Here is a 23,970-nt window from a genome sequence, read left to right on the forward strand (position 1 = left end):
TGAGGAAGAGTAATGATCAGGAGAAGAAGAAGCAAACTTCTATGTTATAGGAGTTCTCTACACTAGTTTTCATTTTTCTTTCCTAACAAGGGTGATTGTAAAGCTCATACACTTTAAGGACAGGTTTTTTTTTCTTACAACTGTTCTCCCTGTTGAAGAAACTGCATCAGCAGAATAGTAGCACTGTAGCACTATCCTCCCACCAGTAACCTCTCCATTGTGAGACTTGTTACTGTTTTCAGCATTTGAATTTGCCAAGGGGAGCTTCCCAGGCTCTGCTGTGTGGGCGCGATGCTCTCAGGATACTTGCCGGCTCGCCAACAGGGACTGAGAAATCGAACCCAGGTCAGCCGCATGCAACGCAAAGGTCCTACCCGCTCCAGTCCAGCAGAATAGTATTCACATTTTAAAGATCCCCCCCCCCCCCACACACACACACATCACATTTGTGAAATGGTGGGAAGTAAACAAGGAAACATAATTTTGCAAATTCTTTCTTTCATTTCCCTTTCCTGGATCCCTGGTCCATCTATATAAAAATTAACTTTTACATTCAGCATTTGAAATATTAAAAAAAAGGGTAAATAGCCTTGGGGCCTGAGAGTGCAGTGGGTGTTTTTCTTGCATGAGGCCTAGCCAGGTTGGTACCTTGCCACCGCATATGATCCCCTGAGTCCTGCCAGGAGTGCTCCCCTAAACACAGAGTCAAGAGTAAACCCTGATCACTACTAAATGTATTCCCCCTGCCCCCTCCCCAAGAAATAACCTTAAATTCAAAATTCAGTTGGCCTTTTCATTTTTTGTTGATGTCATTAGGAAGTAGAAATTTTATGATCACTACTCAACACTCCTCTGTTCCTGAGCCCTATCAGAAAGCTTACACCATGAAACCCCTATATCCAGGGAAAGATAGCCACAATCTGAGAAACAGCAATCTAGCTACAAAAATACTGAGCGGAGGTAGAGGGTCTGGAAAGAGGATTCTTTGGTCAAACCAGATGAAAAGTACATAACTATCTGCAAAGATACTTTTAATTCCAACTCTAAGAAAATCCGTTGGCTATGCTTACAGCCTAGGGTCAGAGTTATACTGACTCCCAACAAATTGCAAACTGAAAAGGGAGGAAGCCGGTGCAAAGGTCAAATATGTTACCCAGAAGCCACTCGCACTCCCCCCCCCTCGCACCCCCCCTCCCCACCACCACCACCAGCCCCGGTTCGGTTTTTGCGCAGGTGCCTTAAGACCACGCCTAGCCCCACTACAGTGGGTTTAGGGAGAGTCCGGCGTCTGGCATCTATGGTTGGAACGTTCGGAAAGAGCGTCCTCCCCCGGACTCTATGGTTTCTGCGCGGATGACGGGCCCTGTAGAAAAGGCACGCGCACGCAGGCGCGCAAACGACTCTTTCCGCTCCGTCTCCCAGCTCCGGTTCTGAGCGTCGCCATGGGTCGCCGCCCAGCCCGCTGTTACCGGTACTGTAAGAATAAGCCGTACCCGAAGTCGCGCTTCTGCCGCGGCGTTCCCGACGCCAAGATCCGTATCTTTGACCTGGGTCGGAAGAAGGCGAAGGTGGACGAGTTCCCGCTGTGCGGCCATATGGTGTCGGATGAGTACGAGCAGCTCTCCTCCGAAGCCCTGGAGGCCGCCCGAATCTGCGCCAACAAGTACATGGTGAAAAGTTGCGGCAAAGACGGCTTCCACATCCGCGTGCGGCTCCATCCCTTCCACGTCATCCGCATCAACAAGATGCTGTCGTGTGCCGGCGCCGACCGCCTGCAGACGGGCATGCGGGGCGCCTTCGGGAAGCCGCAGGGCACGGTGGCCCGAGTCCATATTGGTCAAGTCATCATGTCCATCCGTACCAAGCTGCAGAACAAGGAGCATGTGATCGAAGCCTTACGCCGGGCCAAGTTCAAGTTCCCCGGCCGCCAGAAGATTCACATCTCCAAGAAGTGGGGCTTCACCAAGTTCAATGCCAACGAGTTTGAAGAGCAAGTGGCCCAGAAGCGCCTCATCCCGGACGGGTGCGGAGTCAAGTACGTCCCGGACCGAGGGGCCCTGGACAAGTGGCGAGCGCTGCACGCGTGAGATGTCCGGCTGCGGTGCTGGTTCGGGACAGATCTGCTTGTTCGGGGGTGGACAGACTGTGACTTTTCTGTTCGCGGAAGGGGGCTGTGCGAGCCTGACTTTGAAGTTCAGAAATTCGGGTTTTGCAGATCTGAGTTATGTTCAATAAACCGTTTGCTGGCAAAATAAATAAATATATATTTTAATTTTTATATATTTAAAAGTAAATAGTTCTTTAGAATGTAGTTTGCTAAAGAAATGGTACTAGCAAGAGTTTGGTAAGTATTTTTAAGCCATGTATGTGATTTCTAGATGAAGCTTTTGCAGGTCGAAACTCAGCACTTCATTTGAGGTTCCCCCAGTGAAAGGTTTTTTTTTGTTGTTGTTGTTATTGTTGGTTTTTTTGTTTGTTTGTTTTTTTAAATAGGAGGAGGTACCGCTGTGGACAGAGCACTTACTTCGCGCTCAAGAGATAGGTTAGGTCCCAGTTAAGGTTCCCGAGTAAGCAACACGGCTCGAAGTGACCCTCAAGCCTGGAGAACCCTGGAGCAGCCCCCCAAACCCCGCCCCATCTAGCCTCCAAATTCCGGGGAGAGAAGTGGAAGGGAGGAAAGTCTAAAAGTTTAGTTCGTCGTAAAGTTATGTAACTGTTGCTACGTTGAATTTTTTTAAAAAATAGAAAAGTCTAAAATTTTGTAGGGAAAGTTACCTCAAAATTCCTATTATCAGGCGTTAGAAAACCGTGTGTCGCCACAAAACATTTTACCAGACAACCCTTCACACCTCTTGTTCAAGGAGAAAAACTGTCCCATCTTCTCTCTTCATCACCGGAAGGTCATAACTGTCCTATCTTCTCTCTTCATCACGGGAAGGTCTTAGGTTGACAACGGATTTTATAGTGCTTGTATCTGAGTCCCAGTAGAAACAACAGAAAAGAGAAAATGACACCAGATAAGCTCTCAATTGTCAAAAACACTCCAGAGAGAGTTAAGGATCTTGTTATAGCGATCACTCTGGTCCCCCCCCCACCCCACCTTTTTAGAAACTGGTGGTAAGCTGAAACTCCAGGGTCTGAATTTGTTTTAAATTCTATTATTTTATGTTATTACCGCTCAATATGCTCATATTTTCATAATTGTCTCAGTAAAAGTTGAATGAAATAAAGGTGTATAAAATTATTCAGGAGGGACCACAGGATAGTACGATAGTACAGTCGGTAATGCACTTGCCTTGCACAGGACCAACGGACTTCCAGAAGTAATTTCTCAGTGCAGAACCAGGTATAAATACCCTGAGCATAGAAGGGTGTGACCTCAAACAATAGTCAGGAGCTACTAACATCCAAAAACAAATTGGGAATAAAAAGATAGTTTACTTTTTACTATAATTTGAGAACAAAAGTTGAACTTTGAAAAAAAATTACAGTGCAAACAAAATACAACAAAAGAAGCAACTCTATAATGATGCTTTCAATTACTATTTGAAAATATTTTTCGCGTTGTGTGTGCATCTTATTTTTTTTTAACCGGTGCCAGTTAAACATCTTGACCTTTAAACTTGGAAGTTCTCAGTATATACATGAAAACAGCTAAGGGTAGTCACACAAGCATAGATTGTATAGATGAAAAGAAAAGCTCTGAAAGTTCTACATTAAAAAATTGGAAGAGGTAGCTATTAGTATTTGGGTTATTCCTAATTTTCCATTATGAACACATTTCCTTTACTAGGTATTTTGACATACTTTTAATAACTAAAATTATCTTTTGGGGAGAACTCTCAAATGGTGCCTTTGATCCCTACCTATGATTCTTAGTATGACAAGGGTGTGACAATGCAGTGCTGCTCAGGCCCTGTGGTGCTGGGGACCTCTGGGCTGCACCCAGGAGGTACTTAGGATCCCCTTCCCTCAATCAAACCTGTACTGGGTGCATGCTGGTAGGCAATGCAACCCAATTGATGTACTATCTCCAGGCCTGTTTTTTTAAATTATATGAAATGTATGTGCATTGTGTGTTTCATTCTCCTACTTGCTGGTCACTCTAAAATTTTGATGCAAAAATAGAATCACTATACTTTTGTCTACTTTTTCCTTTCTAATTTTCTACTTAAAAATGGAGAAATAATATTTATATATTCATTGATCCTAAATAAAATAGACATTTGCTCATTTAAAATTAAAAATTGGGGCCAGAAAGAATACAGAGTTCAATTACTATTTGAAAATATTTTCAAGAGTTCAAGGATTTTGCCATATAGAACTCCTGCTACATAGCCAAAGATTAGATTCCTGGCACCATATAAGGTCCTCTAAGCAGCACGATGAATGATCCCTGAGTATAGCAGGTTATTGCCCAAAAATTAAAAATGAAATTAGTTAAACTAAATCAGCTTATAAAACTGATGTAGTGGATGTGAAGTCTAGGTTTTTATGATTGACAGAAAATGAAAGTTTCAGCTAAAACGTAAGTTTGGTTTGGAAAGCACATTTTACAAATAAATGTTAGACAATCTACTATTATCCATCCAAATATAAACTGGCTAAATTCTTTGGCTATAGAGAGGCAGGTCCCAAGTAGAACTCAAGTGGTCTGTGGGCCAACAATGCAGTAATGCAGTTTGATTCCTATGGTACCCATGTCACCGAGATAGTTGATGCTGGGGGCTTCCAGGTCTACACGATGAACTGCTTGGGGGACCATGTAGTGCCTGAAATCAACCTGATCAGGCAGGCACCCTAACCGCTGTACTATACCCTGCCCCATGAAATCTTTAATATTTGTTATATATTGTTTGTTTGGAAACTACATGGTGCTCCAGGTCTGCACTCAGGGATCATTCTTAGTCGTGTTTGGGTCAGCAGATGCCTTCCTTTGTACTATCTCTCCAGCCCCAGGACAATATCTTTTGAACTGAGGAAAAAAAAAATTTGGGGGGGGGTGCAGTGCCACACCCAGAGATGCTCAGGGGTTACTCCTGGCATTAGGCTCAGGATTACTCTTGGCGGTGCTTGGGCAATGATATGGGATGCTGGGAATTGAACCTGGGTAGGCCTGGTACAAGGCAAACACCCTAGACTTTTTTAAAATGAGGGAACTATTCCTTCCCCATCCTGGGTGATTAGATGATAAGAAATTTTGATTTTCTTTCAATTAAAAATTATAAATTGAAGGCCTTACTCCCATCTCTCCCCACCCCCCCACACTAACCGACCCCCACTCCACACACAATGCATGCAAAGAAAAGGGGAAAAAAGGAAAAAAATGCCACCTTCTACTGGTATCTTCATTGGTACTTTCATTGGTACCTTCCACTAGCTACCTCCACGGAACCTAAATCATGCCAGACGAAATTTTGTTCAGGTAACAGCCTTTTCTTACACAACCAGCTCACAAAAACTGGAGAGTTTTAGACCTAAGTGTCAGAGAATGTGAACATTGCTGAGCTTGTTACATCCCAGATCAGTTCCAGGGATACTGCTAGCTAACTAGAGAGCTTTCATAATTTTTATTTATTTATATATTTATTTATTTTAATTTTTATTTGTGAAACACCGTGAGCTACAGTTGTAGACTTAAGAATTTTGTGCTTGGGGTTCAGTTATACAATGATCGAGTACCCATACCTGCACCAGTGCACATTCTCCACCACCAATGATCCCAGTATCCATCCCACCCCCCCCATCCCCACATCCCATCCCACCTCTGTGGCAGGGCATTTCCTTTTGTTCTGTCTCTCCTTTTAGGTGCTGAAGTTTGCAAAAGAGGAATTGAGTGGCAATCATGTTCGTCTATAATCTACTTTCAGCATGATCTTCCATCCTGGGAGAATGCTCCCAACACCCTTTACTTGGTGATCATATCTTTGGGGGGGGGAGATGTTTGCTCCATTTCTTTGAAGAATGTCATGGGTATCGTTATAGGGATCACATTGAATTTGTACAATGCTTTGGGGAGTATTGCCTTTTTAACAATGTTAATTCTCCTGATCCATGAGTAGGGGAGATATTTCTATTTTCTCGTGTCCTCTCTTATTTCCTGAAGTAGCATTTTGTAGTTTTCTGTCTACAGTCTTTTATTTTCTTTGTTAAGCTGATTCCTAGGTACTTGATTTTCTAGGGTACAATTGTGATCGGAGTTGTTTTTGTTTTTTTTTTTTCATGTCACTTTATCTCTCACTATTTGCATATAGGTAAGCCATGGACTTTTGGGTATTGATTTTATAGTCTGCAACTTTACTATACAAATTATTGTTTATAGGAGATTCCTGGTAGAGGCTTTAGGGTTCTCTAATATAGTATCATATCATCTGTGAATAGTGAGAGCTTGATTTCTTCCTTTCCTACCTGAATGCTCTTAATATCTTTTTCTTGCCTAACCGCTATTGAAAGTACTTCCCGTACTATATTGAATAGCAGTGGAGAGATGGGTATCCGTATCTCGTCCCTGATCTTAGAGGGAGGGCTCATAGTTTTTCCCCATTTAGGATGATGGTTGCCATAGGCTTGTGGTAGATGGCTTTAACTGTACTGAGGAAAGTCCCCTCTATGCCCATTTTGGTGAGAGTTTTCATCATAAATGGGTGCTAGATCTTGTCAGATGCTTTCTCTCCATCTGTTGATATGATCATATGGTTTTCATCTTTTCTTTCATTGATATGATGGATTATGTTTATTGATTTCCGAATGTTAAACCATCCTTGGATCCCTGGAATGAATCCCACTTGGTCATGGTGTATGTACTTTTTGATGAGTTGTTGAATGCTCTTTGCTAGTATTTTGTTGAGAATCTTCTCATTTGTGTTCATCAGGGATATTGGCCTGTAGTTTTCCTTTCTTGTGGTGGGTGTTTTTGTTTCCTTTTGGGATTAGAGAGATATAGGCTTCATAGAAACTGTTAGGGAGAGTTTCTGTTTCTTCAGTTTCTGAAAAATCTTGACAAGAACTGGCAATAGGTCCTCATTAAATGTTTGGAAAAAGTCACTCGTGAATCCATATGGAACTGGGATTTTGTTTTGGGGAAGACTTCTGATTACAGTTTCAATTTCCTTGATATCAATAGCTCTATTCAGATACATTAGATCTTCTTGATTCAGCCTTGGGAGATTATAGGAATCCAGGAATTTATCCATTTCTTCTAGGTTCTCTTGTTTCATGGCATACAGACTTTCAAAGTAGTCTCTGATGATCTTTTTAATTTCTTTGGTTTCTGTTGTGATATCCCCCTTCTAATTTCTGACACGGTCTATTAGGGTTCTCTCTCTCTTTGTGAATCTTGCTAGTGGTTTATCTATCTTGTTTATTATCTCAAAGAATGAGCTCTTGGTTTCATTGATATTTCAGATTGTTTTCTTTTTTTTGGTTTCCATGTTGTTGATTTCTGCTCTAAATTTTATGATCTCTTTCCTTCTGCCTGGTTTGGGCTCCTTTTGTTGGTCCTTTTCTAAGATCTTGAGCTGTGAAGTCAAGTTGTTTATGTTGGCCCTTTCTTTTTTCCTGAAGAATGCTTGAGGAGCTATAAATTTTCCCCTTAACATGGCTTTAGCTGCATCTCATGGGTTCTGGTAGCTCGTGTCTTCATTCTCATTTGTTTCCAGGTATGTTTTGATTTAGTCCTTGACTTCCTTCCTTACCCACAGACTGTTCAACATTGAGTTGTTTAATTTCCAGGTGTTTGATTTGGTTCTCCTTGTCTCTCTGTGATTCACTTCTACTTCAGTGCATTGTAGTATGAAAAGATTGTTGATACTATTTCTATCTTCCTGATTCTATTGAGGTATATATTGTGGCCTAGCAAATGATCTATTTTGGAAAATGTTCCATGTGCACTGGTGAAGAATGTGTATGCTTTCTTTTGGGGTGTAAAGCCCTGTTTAGGTCTATAAGCCCTCTCTCTTCTATTGGCTTTTCTTCGAAGCCAATATTTCCTTGCTGAGTTTTGTTCTTGTTGATCTATCCAGAGGTGATAAGGGGATGTTCAAGTCTCCAGCTACTATTGTGTTGCTAGCAATGTCTTCCTTAAAATCTGTTAGCAGTTGTTTTAAATATTTAGCTGTTCCCTCATTAGGTGCATATAGATTTAAGAATGTGATTTCTTCCTATTGTATGTATCCCTTGATGAATAGAAAATGGCCTTCACTTTCCCTTTTAATCTTTTTCAACCTGAAATTAATGCTGTCGGATACTAGTATGGCCACCCAAGCTTTTTTTGAGGGAGCTGTTTGCTTGCAGGATTATTTTCCATCCTTTCATTTTGAGTCTGTTTTTGCTCTGAATGTTGAGACGAGTTTCTTGTAGGCAGCAGAATGGTGGGTTCTGTCTCTGAATACACTTTGCCACTCTGTGTCTCGTAATTGGTGAATTTAGACCATTGACGTTGAGAGAGGTTATTGTTATGGGGTTTTGTGTTATCTTTCTGTAAGGGTTTGTTGTGCTTGTAGGGTTTGTCTTATCTTATATTAGGCACTTTAGCCCTTCTTTTAGGTTTTGTTTTGAGTTTATGAAGTTCGTGAGCTGCTATTTATCCACAAAATAGTATACTGTTCCTTCAAGTTTGATTGAGAGTTTAGCTGGAGAGTATTCTTGGTGAAACATTCATTTCAGTGCATTTTTTCACTATATCCCATCATTGCTTTTGGGGTCGGAGGATTTCCTTAGATAGGTCTGCTGTGAATCTAAGGGATGCTTTTTTGTATATGATTTCCTTCTTTGATCTTGCTGCTTGCAGTATTGTGTCTCTATCTGCAGCGTCCATCATTCTAACTACGATATGTCTTGGAGTGTTTTTGTTTATTGCTTTTTTGCTGGCACCCTTTGGGCTCCTTGAGTCTGAATGGCTGCATTATCCAGCTCTGGGAATTTTTCAGCAATGATATGTTTAACAGTGGCTTTTTCATTGGGATTATTTCCCTGAGCTTCTGGTACTCCAATGATTCTAATGTTGTTCCTCTTGGAATCATCTCCTAGGACTCTGATTCACTCTAAAGCTATTTTGATGTCTCTTGCCATTGTTTTTGTTGCCTGTTGGCTCGGTGCAGATAATCTTCCAGCTTACTGATTCTGTCTTCAGCTGTAGTTATTTTACTGTTTAGGGCACAGACTGAGTTTTTTATTTCATCTACGGAATCTTTTATTTGTCACATTTCTGTGTGTAGCTTTCCAATTTCTGCTCTCATTTCTTCCTGTATTTTCTCAATTGTTTCTTTCATGTCCTCCTTTAATTTACTGGATATCTGCCTCACTGTTTCATTGATTTCATTGAACATCTTCGTTACCTCCTATCTGATTTCTTTCTCAGAGAGGTCCCTTAGGTGAGTAGCACCTACTGAGTCTTCTGGACTCTTTTCTTCCTCCTCCCTCGTGGTAGAGATTTGCGTTCTTTCTTCATGTTGGTCAGTAGGTATGAAGACTGAGATGTTACATGAGATTGCTGGGTATGAGTGAATTACCTGCAGCCTTGGGCCCCAAATTAGGCCACACCCACTTCTACATCAGCCGTGCCCACTTCTGAAGAGGCCACCCCCTCTACGAGTACCTGGTGTGTGGAGGAGGTACAACCTGGACATGGAAGAAGACCAGACACAGTGTTGGGGATGAACAGGAAGAGGCTCAGGGATGGTGAGCACTCCAAAGTCCTAGAGGATCCCTGAGGCACTTACGTGTAGAAAGCCAAGTCCCAGGTTCGAGTAAGACAGACCCGGGCAAGAAAGAAAACTGGGCACAGCGTTGTGGACAAACAGGAAGAGACTCAGGGATGGTGAGCATTCCAGGGTCCTAGAAGACACCTGGGGCACGTATGCGGAAAAAAACAAGTCCTGGGTTCGAGTTCTGACTGACCTGAGGGAGGAAGAAAACCAGGCACAGCGTTGGGGATGAACAGGAAGATTGCTTTCATAATTTTTTACTTTGACTTTTTCATATCCTTGTTGCCAGAAAGTCTTTCTGTTTTTAGATAAGTATAGAAAGATCATGCTCTTTAAATTTCATCTTGTATTTCTTCGGGTAATACTGGTCTACATTCTCATTTACTGGAACTCATTAAATATATATTAGATCGTTGAAAGCTTGTAACTATGATTCAATAAAATTTATATATATGTATAATAAAAATAAAGTGTAATATAAATTAAATTTATATATATATAATTTATATATATTAGATCCCACTGTATCCTCCATTTCTGTTTTGAGGGGAGGAATGAACACCTCCCCAACGGTGCTTATGACTCAGTCCTGGCGAAGTTTAGAGAACCATATGAAGTGCTGAGAATGGAACCTGGGACAGCTGCTTGCAAGGCAAGCTCCCTACCTGCTGTAGTTTCTCTCCAGTTAAATCCACCATTTCTTTTAACATATATATAAATATATATGTTTATATATATTTTAGAAATATATATTTATACATATATAAATATATATATATGTTTTAATTTCTTTGTGCCCTTGCATGACATTTGAACAATTTCTGTACATTTGTCCTGTTCATGGTTATTTTAGTTGATTTCAATGTTTCTTAATGGTCATAGAGATTTTAATTTGTGTCACGGTCACGGTCATGGTCACGGTCCTCCCGTTGTTCATTGATTTGCTCAAGCAGGCCCAGTAACGTCTCCATTGTGATACTTGTTGTTACTGTGTTTGGCATATTGACTACGTCCTGGGGAGCTTACCAGGCTTTGCCCTGTGGGCAAGATAGTTTCAGTAGCTTGCCAGGCTCTCCAAGAGGGGCGGAGGAATCAAACCCGGCTTGGCCTTCATTCTTTTCCCAATGGCCTCTCATACAGACTCATAGAAACATTAGGTGTACTATGAGCAGAGACAGCTGGTGAGTAACTTTGGTGACTTATCTGATTACCTATGTACATGATTACTTATCTGATTACACTATCTCCTTTAGAACTATCTTTTCAGCCATTCCTGTTATTCCCATACTATAAATATACTGTATTATAAGTCTTTACGTACTATAATACCTATAGTATGTTTTTTTTTGTTTCAAATTACACTTAGTATTTCTGTTTTCCTAAGAAATTTTAGCAAATCCAAGAATAACCATTTAAGTTAGGAAAATTTTGAAACTTAATTTGGTGGGTCTATTGGAAAAATTCATATAGATTCTTGTTTATATCCTGGTTCTGCTTTCAGCTTTCCCTTTCACCTTAAGCAATTTCTTTAAACTTGCAGAGTTTAGTTTCTTGAATTTCAAAAAACTCCCAACTGTAAAATAAAGATTATTATGATAATTATGAGAACATAGACTTCATACAGTTTATGGGATTAGTGCAATCTAAATGAATGTTGATTATTATTATCATTTATTGTTCAATAATTAGATCTTTAAAGGAGTTCAGTGCTATTAGCTCTGCTTATTAATATAATTACTCTGGCCATCAAGTGAAATCTAAATGTTACCTACTTTTAGTTGTAGGATATCAAAATCTCTATGGCTTATTTAAAATTAATACTGAAAATATTCATTGAAAGGTTTAAAGTGTACTTGTTTTTCCTTTATATAGGTTTTAATGAAGTCCAACTGTGAAACTCCTTACTAACCATCATACTTAGGATTCTCTACAGGTTAATTCTGATTTTATATCAGAGACATAAATTTTGTGTGACTTAATTATTATAATTTAAGCAATACTGCCATATTTTAACTTTGTTAATGTGTTTAAGGGATTTAATATAATTTTAATTAAATGACTATTTTGATTTATTATAAAATGAATAATTGTAGCAGTATTAAAGATACCAAAAATAACTTATTCATAATTCACTAGCATATTGATATAGTTTCAATAGTATATGGGCTGGAGTGCTAGCACAGTGGTAGGGCGTTTGCCTTGCACGCAGCCAACATGGCCGACCCGAGTTCGATTCCTCCGCCCCTCTCTGAGAGCCCGGCAAGCTACTGAGAGTATGTCGCCCGCACGGCAGAGCCTGGCAAGCTACCCATGATGTACTCGATATGCCATACACAGTGACAAGTCTCACGATGGAGACGTTACTGGGCCCGCTCGAGCAAATCGATGAACAACGGGAGGATTGTGACCGTGAGTATATTGATATATATTATTTTTAGATTTAATAAACCAGAAAGGTTATGATTGTTAAAAAAATTATCATACCTTCTAAGAGGTATATTAATATTTAAAAAATCATTGTGTAAAGAATGCTTTCCAGACTGTACAAAATATAAAGAATTGAATCTGTAAAAATGTAGAGTCAAAGATTAAGATTATAAAAAATACATTTCATCTTGGACTTAAACCCATAATTGCTGTCAACAAATAATTATAAAATCTTCATGCAAGATTTTTCTTTATAAGTATCTTCTTTATATATAATACAAAAATATGCACACATTTCAAATATGCACATATTTTGTAATCACACATTTCATTGATTAATTTTTCAGTAGCATTGTCTGTAGCACTCTCCTGTAGCACTGTCCTCCCGTTGTTCATCGATTTGCTCGAGTGGGCACCAGTACCATCTCACAACAAATTGTGAGACTTGTTGTTACTGTTTTTGGCATATCAAATACGTCACGGGGAGCTTGCCAGGCTTTGCCGTGCAGGCGAGATACTCTCAGTAGCTTGCCAGGCTCTCCGAGAGAGATGGAGAAATCGAACCTGGGTCAGCCATGTGCAAGGAAAATGCGCTACCTGCTGTGCTGTGGTCTCCAGTCTAATCACAGCAAAAGAGTAAGAAAGAAAAGAAGAACCACTTTTTCTGGAAGAAAAGCTTGTACACATGAGCTATTTATCTAAATATTTGTAAAATTTAACAAATCAAGTTTCATATTTTGAGCTTTGAGAAGATAACAAGTACTAACTATACCAGTAAAACATTAGTAAGGAATTAGAATGTATCATAAGCATGGTAAAACTTAGTTCTGATTACAGTATTGCACCTAAAGAATCTTATAACAAAATGAACGAAATGTAGTTTGAATAATATTATGAGTCTCATTATTACCTACCAAAACTAATGAATCATTCTTCCTAATATGAAGTAACCGTAGAAGGTAAATAGTAATTTTTCTAATAAATGTCCTAATAGAATTTGTTGTATTTATTAAGCAAACCTTCATATATCTATTGCCCATTAAGGAATATTACAGTTGAAGACAGAAAAAACCTGCAAATAGAATCTTGGACCGAATTGCAATCCCATCTTAAAAGTAAAATACTATAAACAGGGAATCTGATAATACTTGTTAAGTTCTCATAATTGACAACATTAAAAATAAAAGAAAGAAAGAAAACTTTAAACTCTTTATAGATCAGTAGAGAAAGTATGGAAATTCTAAGACCGATGAGATTTAGTAATGCTAAAGCAAAAAAAAAGACCTGTGGACAGATTCTTTGGCTTTACAGATTATTAATAGCATTATGTCTTATATCATTTACTCAATAGTTCATTATTTTTCACAACAACATGGAACTAATTTTGAGTTAGCTCTTCTGTACCACTAGAGCAGGGCTTCTTAAACTTGTTCCACATGTGATCTCATTTTGCCTGAGAAATGCAACACTGGCAAATGCTGCAGAAACACATTTGGATTCATTAAGTGCTTGATTTTGAATAATATTTTTTATGCTCGTGTGTTGAGCAATTTTTAATATTCCCAAATTTTCATGGTCCTCACGTTAAACTTTTAAAAAAGTAAACTGACCCACAATTTTAGAAGTGAGGCACAAGGTGGCCATATTAGCCTAATTTAAAGAAAAATCTTGGCATTAATAATACTCTTTTTTTCTTATTTCTACATTTCTATTTTTATCACTTTTCCTTGCAGTTGCAATATCTCTCCATTTACTTTACTTCTATGACTATCTAATAAAATTTCTGTATAAAGAAAATATGAGTTATTCTAAGTAAATAAAATCTTTTGTTGATTTTATAAGCTACCTTTGAATTTATGCTTTCTAACCTTTTATTACAAGTATGAAAAAAACAACTGAATATTATATATTGTTTTCAGTATAGGTAAACTTCAATTATTCTAATAATTTAACTTTTTTGTTTTTCTCAGTGGGCTGGAGTGATAGGACAGCGGGTAGGGCGTTTGCCTTGCACGCAGCCAACATGGTCGACCCGAGTTCTATTCCTCCACCCCTCTTGGAGAGTCTGGCAAGCTACTGAGAATATCTCGCCCTCACGGCAGAGCCTGGCAAGCTACCCGTGACATATTCAATATGCCAAACACAGTAACAACAAGTCTCACGAAGGAGATGTTACTGGGCCCACTCGAGCAAATCGATGAACAACAGGAGGACCGTAGACCCTGGACTGTTTTTCTCAGTGCTCAGGTTTTACTCCTGGCTCTGCGCTCAGGGATCACTCCTGGAGGGGCATGGGGGACTTTTTAGTGTGCCTACGATCAAAGCCTGACCAGTCATGTGAGGAAAATGTCGTACTCACTGTGTTATCTCTCCTGCTTCTGTAATTTATATTTTATATTGAGGTAGTGATATTTTTTCTGACTTACAATAGATTTTTAAACATTTTGTTTGATTTGTCTTAAGGTAGATCTTATATTCTACTAGGGTCTTGAATAGAATGCCATAAAGATTATAGAAAAGATTTAGGTTAGGATTCTTAAAAAGTAGAGATTAAGATTGCCCTTATTTTGTGAAAAGAATGCCCGCAACATAAGAGTGATTAATAAATGAAAGGAAGGAAAACAAGGTAAGATGCCAAATAGCACAATAAAATAAATACAATCATTACAATTAGTCGGCCATGTTGGCTGCATGCTGGAGTGATAGCACAGCGGTAGGGCATTTGCCTTGCACACAGCCAACATGGCCGACTCAAGTTCAATTCCTTCACCCCTCTCGGAGAGCCCGGCAAGCTACCGAGAGTATCTCGCCCACACGGCAGAGCCTGGCAAGCTCCCCGTGACGTATTCGATATGCCAAACACAGTAACAACAAAGTCTCCAATGGAGACGTTACTGGGCCCGCTGGAGCAAATTGATGAACAATGGGAGGGCCTTTACCTTTTACCTTTACCTTACAATTAGTAACAAAGTGACTTTGTAGATAACTCATTGTGTAGCTTGACATGTGAGACTTTCAGAGAAGGAGGGATTGCATCAGAATATTCTCTGAAGAAAGGAGGGTGAAATTATTTGTATTTACCTATCCTTCACTCTTTCTTATCAAGGACCATGCATGGCTAATCTGTTTTCTGGGGTCTGTTCTGGAAGCCAGATTGCATGTTCCATACTCAATAGTAGTTTCTGTACTTAGAAAATATAGCAGTGCTAAACCAAGAAGAAAGAAGGAGGTCAAGAGCGTCTGTGAGGTCCAAAACAATTGTAATCTAATAGAGCAAGGATTTTCTTGTATTTAACTTAACTTTAGCTTTAAAATATTGTATGATTCAATAGGTATATCAAAGAATTGACTTTCTATTTCAAAGTAGAAAGTAAGTTGAGTTATCAAAAATGAATACTAAAAATGTATTCAGATGACAAGAATATTAAAATGTATTCTCTATCCTATTATTAGTGAAATACAAATTAGAACCACAGTGAATTACCAATGTATCCTAAGGGATGGCCAAAGTCCAGAATGTTGACATCAAATGCTGGCAAGAATATAGTGGTACAACAGGAATGCTCATACTCTGAGGTAAAAAAAGGTAAAGATAAAGGCCCTCCCGTTGTTCATCGATTTGCTCCAGCGGGCCCAGTAACATCTCCATTGGAGATTTTGTTGTTACTGTGTTTGGCATATCGAATACATCACGGGTGGCTTGCCAGGCTCTGCCGTGTGGGCGAGATACTCTCGGTAGCTTGCCGGGCTCTCCGAGAGGGGCGGAGGAATCGAACTCGGGTCGGCCATGTTGGCTGCGTGCGAGGCAAACGCCCTACCGCTGTGCTATCGCTCCAGCCCTATACTCTGAGGTGGGAAAGGCAAAATAATAGTCACTTTGGAAGAGAATTTGATGGTTTCTTACAGAATGAAACCTACTCTTACCGTGAGAACATTGACTGTGCTGCTTGGGTATTCAAAGGAATTAAAATCTACACCCACCCAATACTTTACATGTATGTATACTACAGCACTGTTCCTAAAACTTGGAAGCAACCAACTTGGTTTTCAGTAGGGAAAGGAACAAATAAATATTTAGACACTGGAATATTACTCAATACAGAAAAGAATTAAGTAATCAAATTATAAAAAGTCAAGAAAGAAACTTAAAAATATATTCTAAAGTTCAGTAAGTTAAGATGAGAAGATTATATCCTAAATGATTCTAGGAAATAGCAAAACTATAGAAACAATGAAATGATCATTGTTTACTAAGGATGGAGATTAATGAATAGATTGAGCATGGAGAATTTTTAGGGCAGTGAAAATACACAGTATGATATAATGATTGACAGGTGGCATTATGCATTTATCCAGTCCTATGGAACTATAATTTAGGGAACTATAATTTAGATGATGAGCTTTCAGTGATTATGATGAGGTGATACTGTTTATCGTTTGTTACACATATACTGCTTAAATAGAGGATGTTCATAATTGGGTCACTGTCCTCCCGTTGTTCATCGATTTTCTCGAGTGGGCCCAGTGACGTCTCCATTGTGAGACTTTGTTGTTACTGTGTTTGGCATATTGAATATGTCACGGGGAGCTTGCCAGGCTTTGCAGTGTGGGAGAGAAACTCTTGGTAGCTTGCTAGGCTCTCTGAGAGGGGCGGAGAAATTGAACTCAGGTCGGCCATGTTGGCTGCTTGCAAGGCAAACACCTTACCCGCTGTGCTATCGCTCCATCCCATGTTCATAACTAAGGAAACTAATTTGTTTGAGGTCCAGAAGATATAGAAAATCTCTGTACCTTTCCTTCAACTTTGCAGTGACCCAAAAACTGTTCTAAAATAATGGCCTTTTAAAAGATAAATGTTAGGGCTGGAGCAATAGCACAACGGGTAGGGTGCTTGCCTTGCAGGGGGAGTAAGTCCTGAGCACTGCCTATGTGATCCCAAATACACACACACACACACACACACATACACACACCACAAAGGGGCACACAATATATAAATGTTGAACATTATGGTAGTTAAATCAAATTATTGAATATATATAGGCATTTAATACCTCTAAAATAACTGTTTTGTAACTTTTTTATAAGCTAATTGCTATTTTTTTATTCATTGAATTATAATAGTTCTACATGTTTATCAGATATCATTGTATTATCACTTTTACTATTTTAATTTAGTGTCACTTTTTATTTATATAAATACCTTTTTCAGTGAAAAAGTGGCAAAATAGAATTCTTGATAAATAATAGCCTATTAAGTAATTGTATGGGAAGAACTTATAGCTCATGGTTAAAATTGATAACCTATAGTTCATCTTTAATTGTGACTATTCATAGAGGGTAGTAAATGCATATATGGAATTTAAAGATGAATTACAAAGAGAAGACAAGATCCAGATTAAGAAATAAATAAACTGCTACTGACTTAGAAATGGCCTATTTGTTATCACTGATCCTTTCTTTTGCCTCCTCTTTAAGGGAAACCTTATCCTAGATTTTATAAAAATTCATTTGCTTTTCTTTTTAAGTTTTATATCAGTGATTATATTTGTAATTATTAAGCTACATTCTTATCTAGTTGTACTCTTTTGGTTATTTTGGGGGGGTGGGATGGGGGTGGAGTGCACATCCAGGAGTGCCCAGGACTTACTGTTGGCTCTGCTTTCAAGAATCAGTCCTGACAAGACTCTGGACTATATGGAGTACTGGAGATCAAACCTGGGTCAGCTTTGTGCAAGCTGAGCACCTTACCCATTGTACAGTCCAGTGCCTGTATTTGTACTTTATGCTAATGAAATTCCCACAGTTTTATTATTTTTATTTGCCTTTAAAAATTTAAGGTATTTCCCTTTTCCTTTTCTCATCAATGAATGCTTTATTTCAATAACATGAATAAAAACATCTCTTCGGTGCATTTTGTCTTTCACTATACACATAGAGACACTTTCACACACACTTTAAATTATGAGAAGTGAGAAAATTTTTGAGCAAGAAAAACATAGATTTTGATTATATTTTGAACTTAAGCCCATGTTCTCTCTTGAAAACATATCTTGCTTGCTTACCCTTATGTTCTTTTGATTATTTCCACTTTGTAGAGCTTTCTCTCACTTGAACACATACTTCTCTTTCCCCTCACATCTTTCTAAATAAGTTTCACTAAAAACTATCTTGTTTCAAAAAAAAAATAGATTAGCTATCCAAAGCCATTAGTGGCATATGTAAATCATGATAGCTTTTTATAGCAAATTACCGGTGTCAAGAGACAATATTCAAAAAGGTAAAATTATAATTTCTAGATAGGTAAAATACCATGCATGCTGGATACATTATTTCTTAATTATGAAACCAGGAAAATGTGATACTTTCAAAATAGAATATAAAGTAAAAATGATACAGAGACTAAGGCTATGAAAATAAATGTACAAATGGAGGCAAAACTAATTTCTTCTACAGTGGGAAAGGTAAGCCACTTGAAGTGTACTGCCTTTCACGGTAGAGATTTCTTATCAAAGACGGTATATTTTGCTCTGCTCTTGATTATCTACAAAATATAGGCTTACAGTAAGCTCAAATAAAGAAAATCTCATGAAAATCAATGTTTTGCCATAGATAATGCATAGCTTTTCACTGAAAATATTTTTTGTTCTGTAATGACATCAGTCTTTGCATTATTGTCACTTAATATTGTCACATTCATAGAGTAGCTGACACTACATGATGAACATTATACTGTTATTTTTTATCTTTTTGTTATTATGCCTCCTTTCAAATCATTAAGTTATTCATATTTGTCTTTTCCTATTACATTTCATGTTCTACTCTCTGGGCAGCATGTCCATCCTCATTTTAGTTACCCTTCTCATAGCCTCTTCTGATTTCAAGTTTTCCTCACACAAGTGAAGACTTCATGGTGCTTTAGTAATTTGGAGACAAAGAAGCAGACAGTGTCTCTTGAAAAATTATGTATTTCAAGAACAGACTTAAGATCCATTATTGTGTGATAGATATGTGAATCTATAGCTCCTGTACTTTAAGGATTTAAAAAAAATTACATGCACCCTGCTGAATTGCCAGACTTCTTTTTTCAAGTACGTTATTTTTATCATTTGAAAACCCTCTTTATGAATGAAGACATTTTAATCTAAGTTCAGGAAAAGGCTATTATTTTTCAGGGAAAGGCTATTGTTTAAGCAATTATAGGCCACTTCTGAGTTTTATTGTGAATGATCATTTGCTAAGTAGAACAATTTTACCGATTTGTTTTTCAAATTTCTGGCAGGATCCTAAAAGTGCTGAGTAATGTGCAGAACACTGTTTTATCTAATATTTCCAATACATCTACTGCCATTTCTGAGAACTTTCCCCCCCATTTTAGTAGTTTTGGTTTATTTCCTGTTTTAATCATTCAAACTCTTTTTCCCCCCTTTTTCTTTGTGGCAACTGAACTCATACAAGATGCAGGGAACTCATGAGTTTCTGGAAAGATAGATATAAGAATTAAGACATGGATTACAGGGTCTGTAGAGATAGTACAGCTAGTAAGGCCCTCCTGTTACTGTTTTTGGCATATCGAATATGTCACAGGGAGCTTCCCAGGCTCTGCTATGCGGGCACGATGCTATCAGTAGCTTGCAGGGCTCTCCGAGAGGGACGGAGAAATCAAACCTGGGTTGCACATGTGCAGGGCAAATGCCCTAACCACTGTGCTATCGCTCCAGCCCAATGGAGATGATACTGCCCGCTTGAGAAAACTGATGAATAACAAGAAGAGGACAAAGCTACAGTGCTACAGTAAGGCCCTTGTCTTGCATACAGCTGACTGTCAGGAGCGATCCTTGATCATGAAGTCAAGAGTAAGCTCTGAGTACCACTGAGCATGGCCTCCAAACAAATAAAAAAAATACAACTCAATATTTTCCTTCCCATTTTCACCACTTAAAAGCTTTGTATATTCCTGGAGTAGTCATTTCTTTACATGTAAAACTGGAAATGAAGATAAATGAGATAATCTCTAGAAAGTGCTTCATATAGTTATAAAAAATAAAAAAAAACCAAGCACTTATTACTTATTATTATGTTACCATTCTCTGCTTGCTCCTTTTTTTTTACTTTTTAGCCTTCTATATCTTTCCATATAAAACTAGTTCTCCTGGATAAAATAGTATTCATGTTAATTATGGCTGACATTTATTGTGAATTCACTATGTATAATTTATTATTATTTTTAATGTTGTAAGTAGAAAAAGTTATTTACTCAAAGACCAAAAAAAACCTAACTTTTATTTGTTATGTAATCTACATTAATAAAGTGATACATAATTCACACATTTAAAATATAATTACGTGGCCAGTAGATAAGATGCTTGCTTTGCATTCTCTGGAGCTGAGCTTCATCCCTGGCATTCCGTACGGTCCATGGACCACTGCCAAGACTAATTCCTGTGTGCAGAGCAAAGAGGAATCCCTGAACATCACCAGATGTGATCCCCAAACTAAAATACCTATACACATATATGAGCTGGAGCGATAGCACTGCGGGTAGGGAGTTTGCCTTGCAAGTGGCCAACATGGCCGACCCGAGTTTCATTCCTCCGCTCCTCTTCAAGAGCCTGGCAAGCTACTGAGAGTATCTCGCCTGCACTGCAAAACCTGGCAAGCTACCCATGGCGTATTCGATATGCCAAACACAGTAACAATTGTCAAAATGGAGATGTTACTGGGCCTGCTCGAGCAAATCGATGAACAACGGGAGGACAGTGACAGTAACAGTGATATATGTATAATTGATATATACTTGACACTTGATCACTTGACATCCCATTACTCGTCGATTTGCTGGAGCAAGTGCCAGTAACATCTCCATTCATCCCTGTTGCATGCTAGTGTAGCCCAGTGGCATCTGCTCGCTTTAGAAACATGAAGAGCCTCAAGCCAATTGTTTAGGGTCTTGATGAAGAAGTCTGACTATCTCCTAGGTGGGCGGCCACGTGATCTTTTGACATCTTGTGGAATCCAGTCAGTAACGGCTCTAGTCCAGCAGTCATCTCCAAATCGCATTACGTGTCCAGCCCATCTGATTTTTGACACCTTGGCAAACTAGACAGCATCCCTGATTCTCAATCATCAATGGTGGTTGGAACTTCGGATTCTTTCTCTCACTTGAGAGCTACTTCAAGCATAGCTCTTTCATATAAACTTTTTAGAAAATGTATATTTTTATTATATTTCATTGCAAAGGTACAAAACCAAAATCTTCGCAACTGGAAAAATTGTCGGGAACCAACTGGTGGTGTCCGGGCCATTGTGGGTGCCCACAGGCTATGTCCACAGCAATATACACTTTGGAGGTTAGAGAGTATTTGAGCATAATAGGCATGAAGACAGAACAATATTAACCAGAAAAAACCTGGGACTTTAGTGGTTTCACCCCATTACTGAAAAACTCTGTAGACAGAGGAAAAAGTAGAGATTGAAGGACACTTCCTTCAGGGGAAATCATGTTGAGCAATAACAAAGTCACATAAACATCATACAATGTGCTGCATAGCAAGGTCACCTTATCTCCCATTCTTGATCTGGAACTTCCCCGTGCTTGCACTTACACACAAAGCCTAGGAAAGACCAAGAAAATAGCCTGTGTTGGTTAAGAAAACTGTATGCTCTCACCTCTTACTGAGCTTGGATTGATTTTAGTATCCTGTACCTTAGTTGGGACTGTCTGACTGACTGCCCAGAAAAAAAAATTTATACTAGATGTGACAATACACTAACCCATGAAAGGAAAAAGTCTTATTGAATCAGACAACATAGATTGTCAACATTATTTTTTTCACAAAGCTCTACTTTTTAATACCAATGTTTTTGCTCCTCGCAGAGAGCCAGTCTGGTGGAACAAATCACACTGCTTCCCATACGCTCAGATATAAGACCTAATGAAATCTTGTCTTGGCTACTTGTCAATATTTGTTGAAGGAAAAAAATGTAAGAACCTGGGGTTTATAACATGACTAGTGGACATAGGATTTCAAAGCTCTCTATCTCCCAGACTGGCAGTAAAGGCAATGGCTGAAGTTCTGCTACAGCAGGTCAGAAGGGATGGACTATACCATGCTGGGCACAAGTAGTCCACAAATTGAGAATCCTGTAATACAAGGCTAATCCCTGCTTCCTGCAGGTTCCCACATGTCTCACACCTTTGGAACTGGGTACCAGGCAGGAAGTCATAAGCAGAGGGAACTGTCTACAGCCAGCACCACCTAGTAATCATACTTCTGTTATCCAGCCTTCCTAAGAGGAGTCCTTCTCCAAAAGGACCCATGAGTTTGAGGCATTGACTAAAAGACACTAAGCTTTGTTTCAGGGTTTTTATTTTGCAGCCTCCTTTCCTAAGACTTTAGGAGCAGCTGACTCTCTGGGCCAGGGCTTGCAGGTCATTGCGTCCTCTCTCCTGGACAGCAGCAGTTGGTGGGAAGGGAGAGTAGAGAACTAGTGCCACAATGAACTCTGTTTTCATCATTTCAAAAAGAAGTGACTCATGTGCAGTAGCTCCTATTTCTCCAGAACTTTATCCCTCTGCTCTAGGCAATCATTATTTTCAGTAATTTGATATGCTGATAGACATATTTTGGAACTTTCATATATACAAAATCATACCCTATGTGAACTTTGTGTCTGACTCTTTTCAACTAACTTAATGTTTTAAAGGTCCACGTATGTTTTTAACGTATCTCTCTTTCAATTCTTTTTCTATTTTTGAATATGATCCATGTTAGGATCTGTCATGATCTGTTTATTCATCTATTATTTGATGGATATTTCTTATTTTAATTTCTGCCTTAATAACAATGGTTCAATGAGCATGAAGGTAATTTTGCTTCTGTTGCATATACAGCTAGGACTAGAATTACTGGGGTATATCATAACTACATATTTCATTAAAGTGGTTTTTATATAATAAATTATAAGTAATCAATATGTAAAAACAGTTAATTTGGATATAAATATTCATCCATAAAACTATCATCACAATATATGTCAAAAACTATCAGCTCTAAAATATTTCCTTTCTTTTTATTTAATTGCATTATTTTTAATTAAGAAACAGGCATGAGAGATAGTATGAGAGGTAAGGCATTTGCCAGCCAGATTTGATACCCAGCACATTTGGTTCCCCCAAAACTGCAAGGAGTAATCCCTAATCATAGATAGAGCCAGGAGTGAGCCCCGAGCACCACCAAGTGTGAGTCTCCAAAATTTGCATAATAGATGAATAGATTAAAAAGTTGAAAACAATATATTATCTACCATGATAGAATTTGTTAAATACTCAATACAGTATTTCCTATAGATACTACACTGTGCCATAGACCTCTAGAACCTGTGTGACATTATATCTTTGGTTAATATTTCCAACGCACCAACATCTAGTTATGGTGAAAAAGAAACTGAGAAATTCTACATGGAGCTGGAGAAATTCTATAAAGAAGATCACACCTTCTACAAGATCATTGTCGGTGATTTTAATGCCAAGATAGGACCAAGAAGATCAGTCGATGAACTCCACATCGGAACCCATGGCCTGGAATGGAATGAACAAGGTGACAGACTGTCTGAGTTCATCATGTCAACCAAAACCTTCCATGGTAACTCACAATTCCAAAAGGCTGAATCTAAACGTTGGACATGGGAGTCTCCCGATGGACGGTTCCACAATGAAATAGACCACATCATATTCAATCGGCGGTTTTGCCTAACCGATGTTGCTGTTGTCCCAAAATTCCAAACGGGATCAGACCACCGTCCTCTTCGTGCAAAATTCTACCTCACAGAACGAGGA

At 38.7% G+C, this 23,970-nt stretch overlaps 1 protein-coding gene across 1 annotated transcript; it reads left to right on the forward strand.

Moving 5' to 3' along the window:
• The first annotated feature begins 1,369 nt into the window (after positions 1-1,369).
• On the forward strand, positions 1,370-2,271 carry RPL10L (ribosomal protein L10 like). The gene has a single exon (XM_056133855.1). The coding sequence runs from the start codon at positions 1,443-1,445 to the stop codon at positions 2,085-2,087; it is 645 nt and encodes a 214-aa protein (XP_055989830.1). The 5' UTR covers positions 1,370-1,442; the 3' UTR covers positions 2,088-2,271.
• The last annotated feature ends 21,699 nt before the right edge of the window (positions 2,272-23,970 follow it).

The sequence above is a fragment of the Sorex fumeus genome, unplaced genomic scaffold, assembly GCF_029834395.1.
Source record: "Sorex fumeus unplaced genomic scaffold, SorFum_2.1 ptg000098l, whole genome shotgun sequence".
Classification (NCBI taxonomy): Eukaryota; Metazoa; Chordata; class Mammalia; order Eulipotyphla; family Soricidae; genus Sorex; species Sorex fumeus.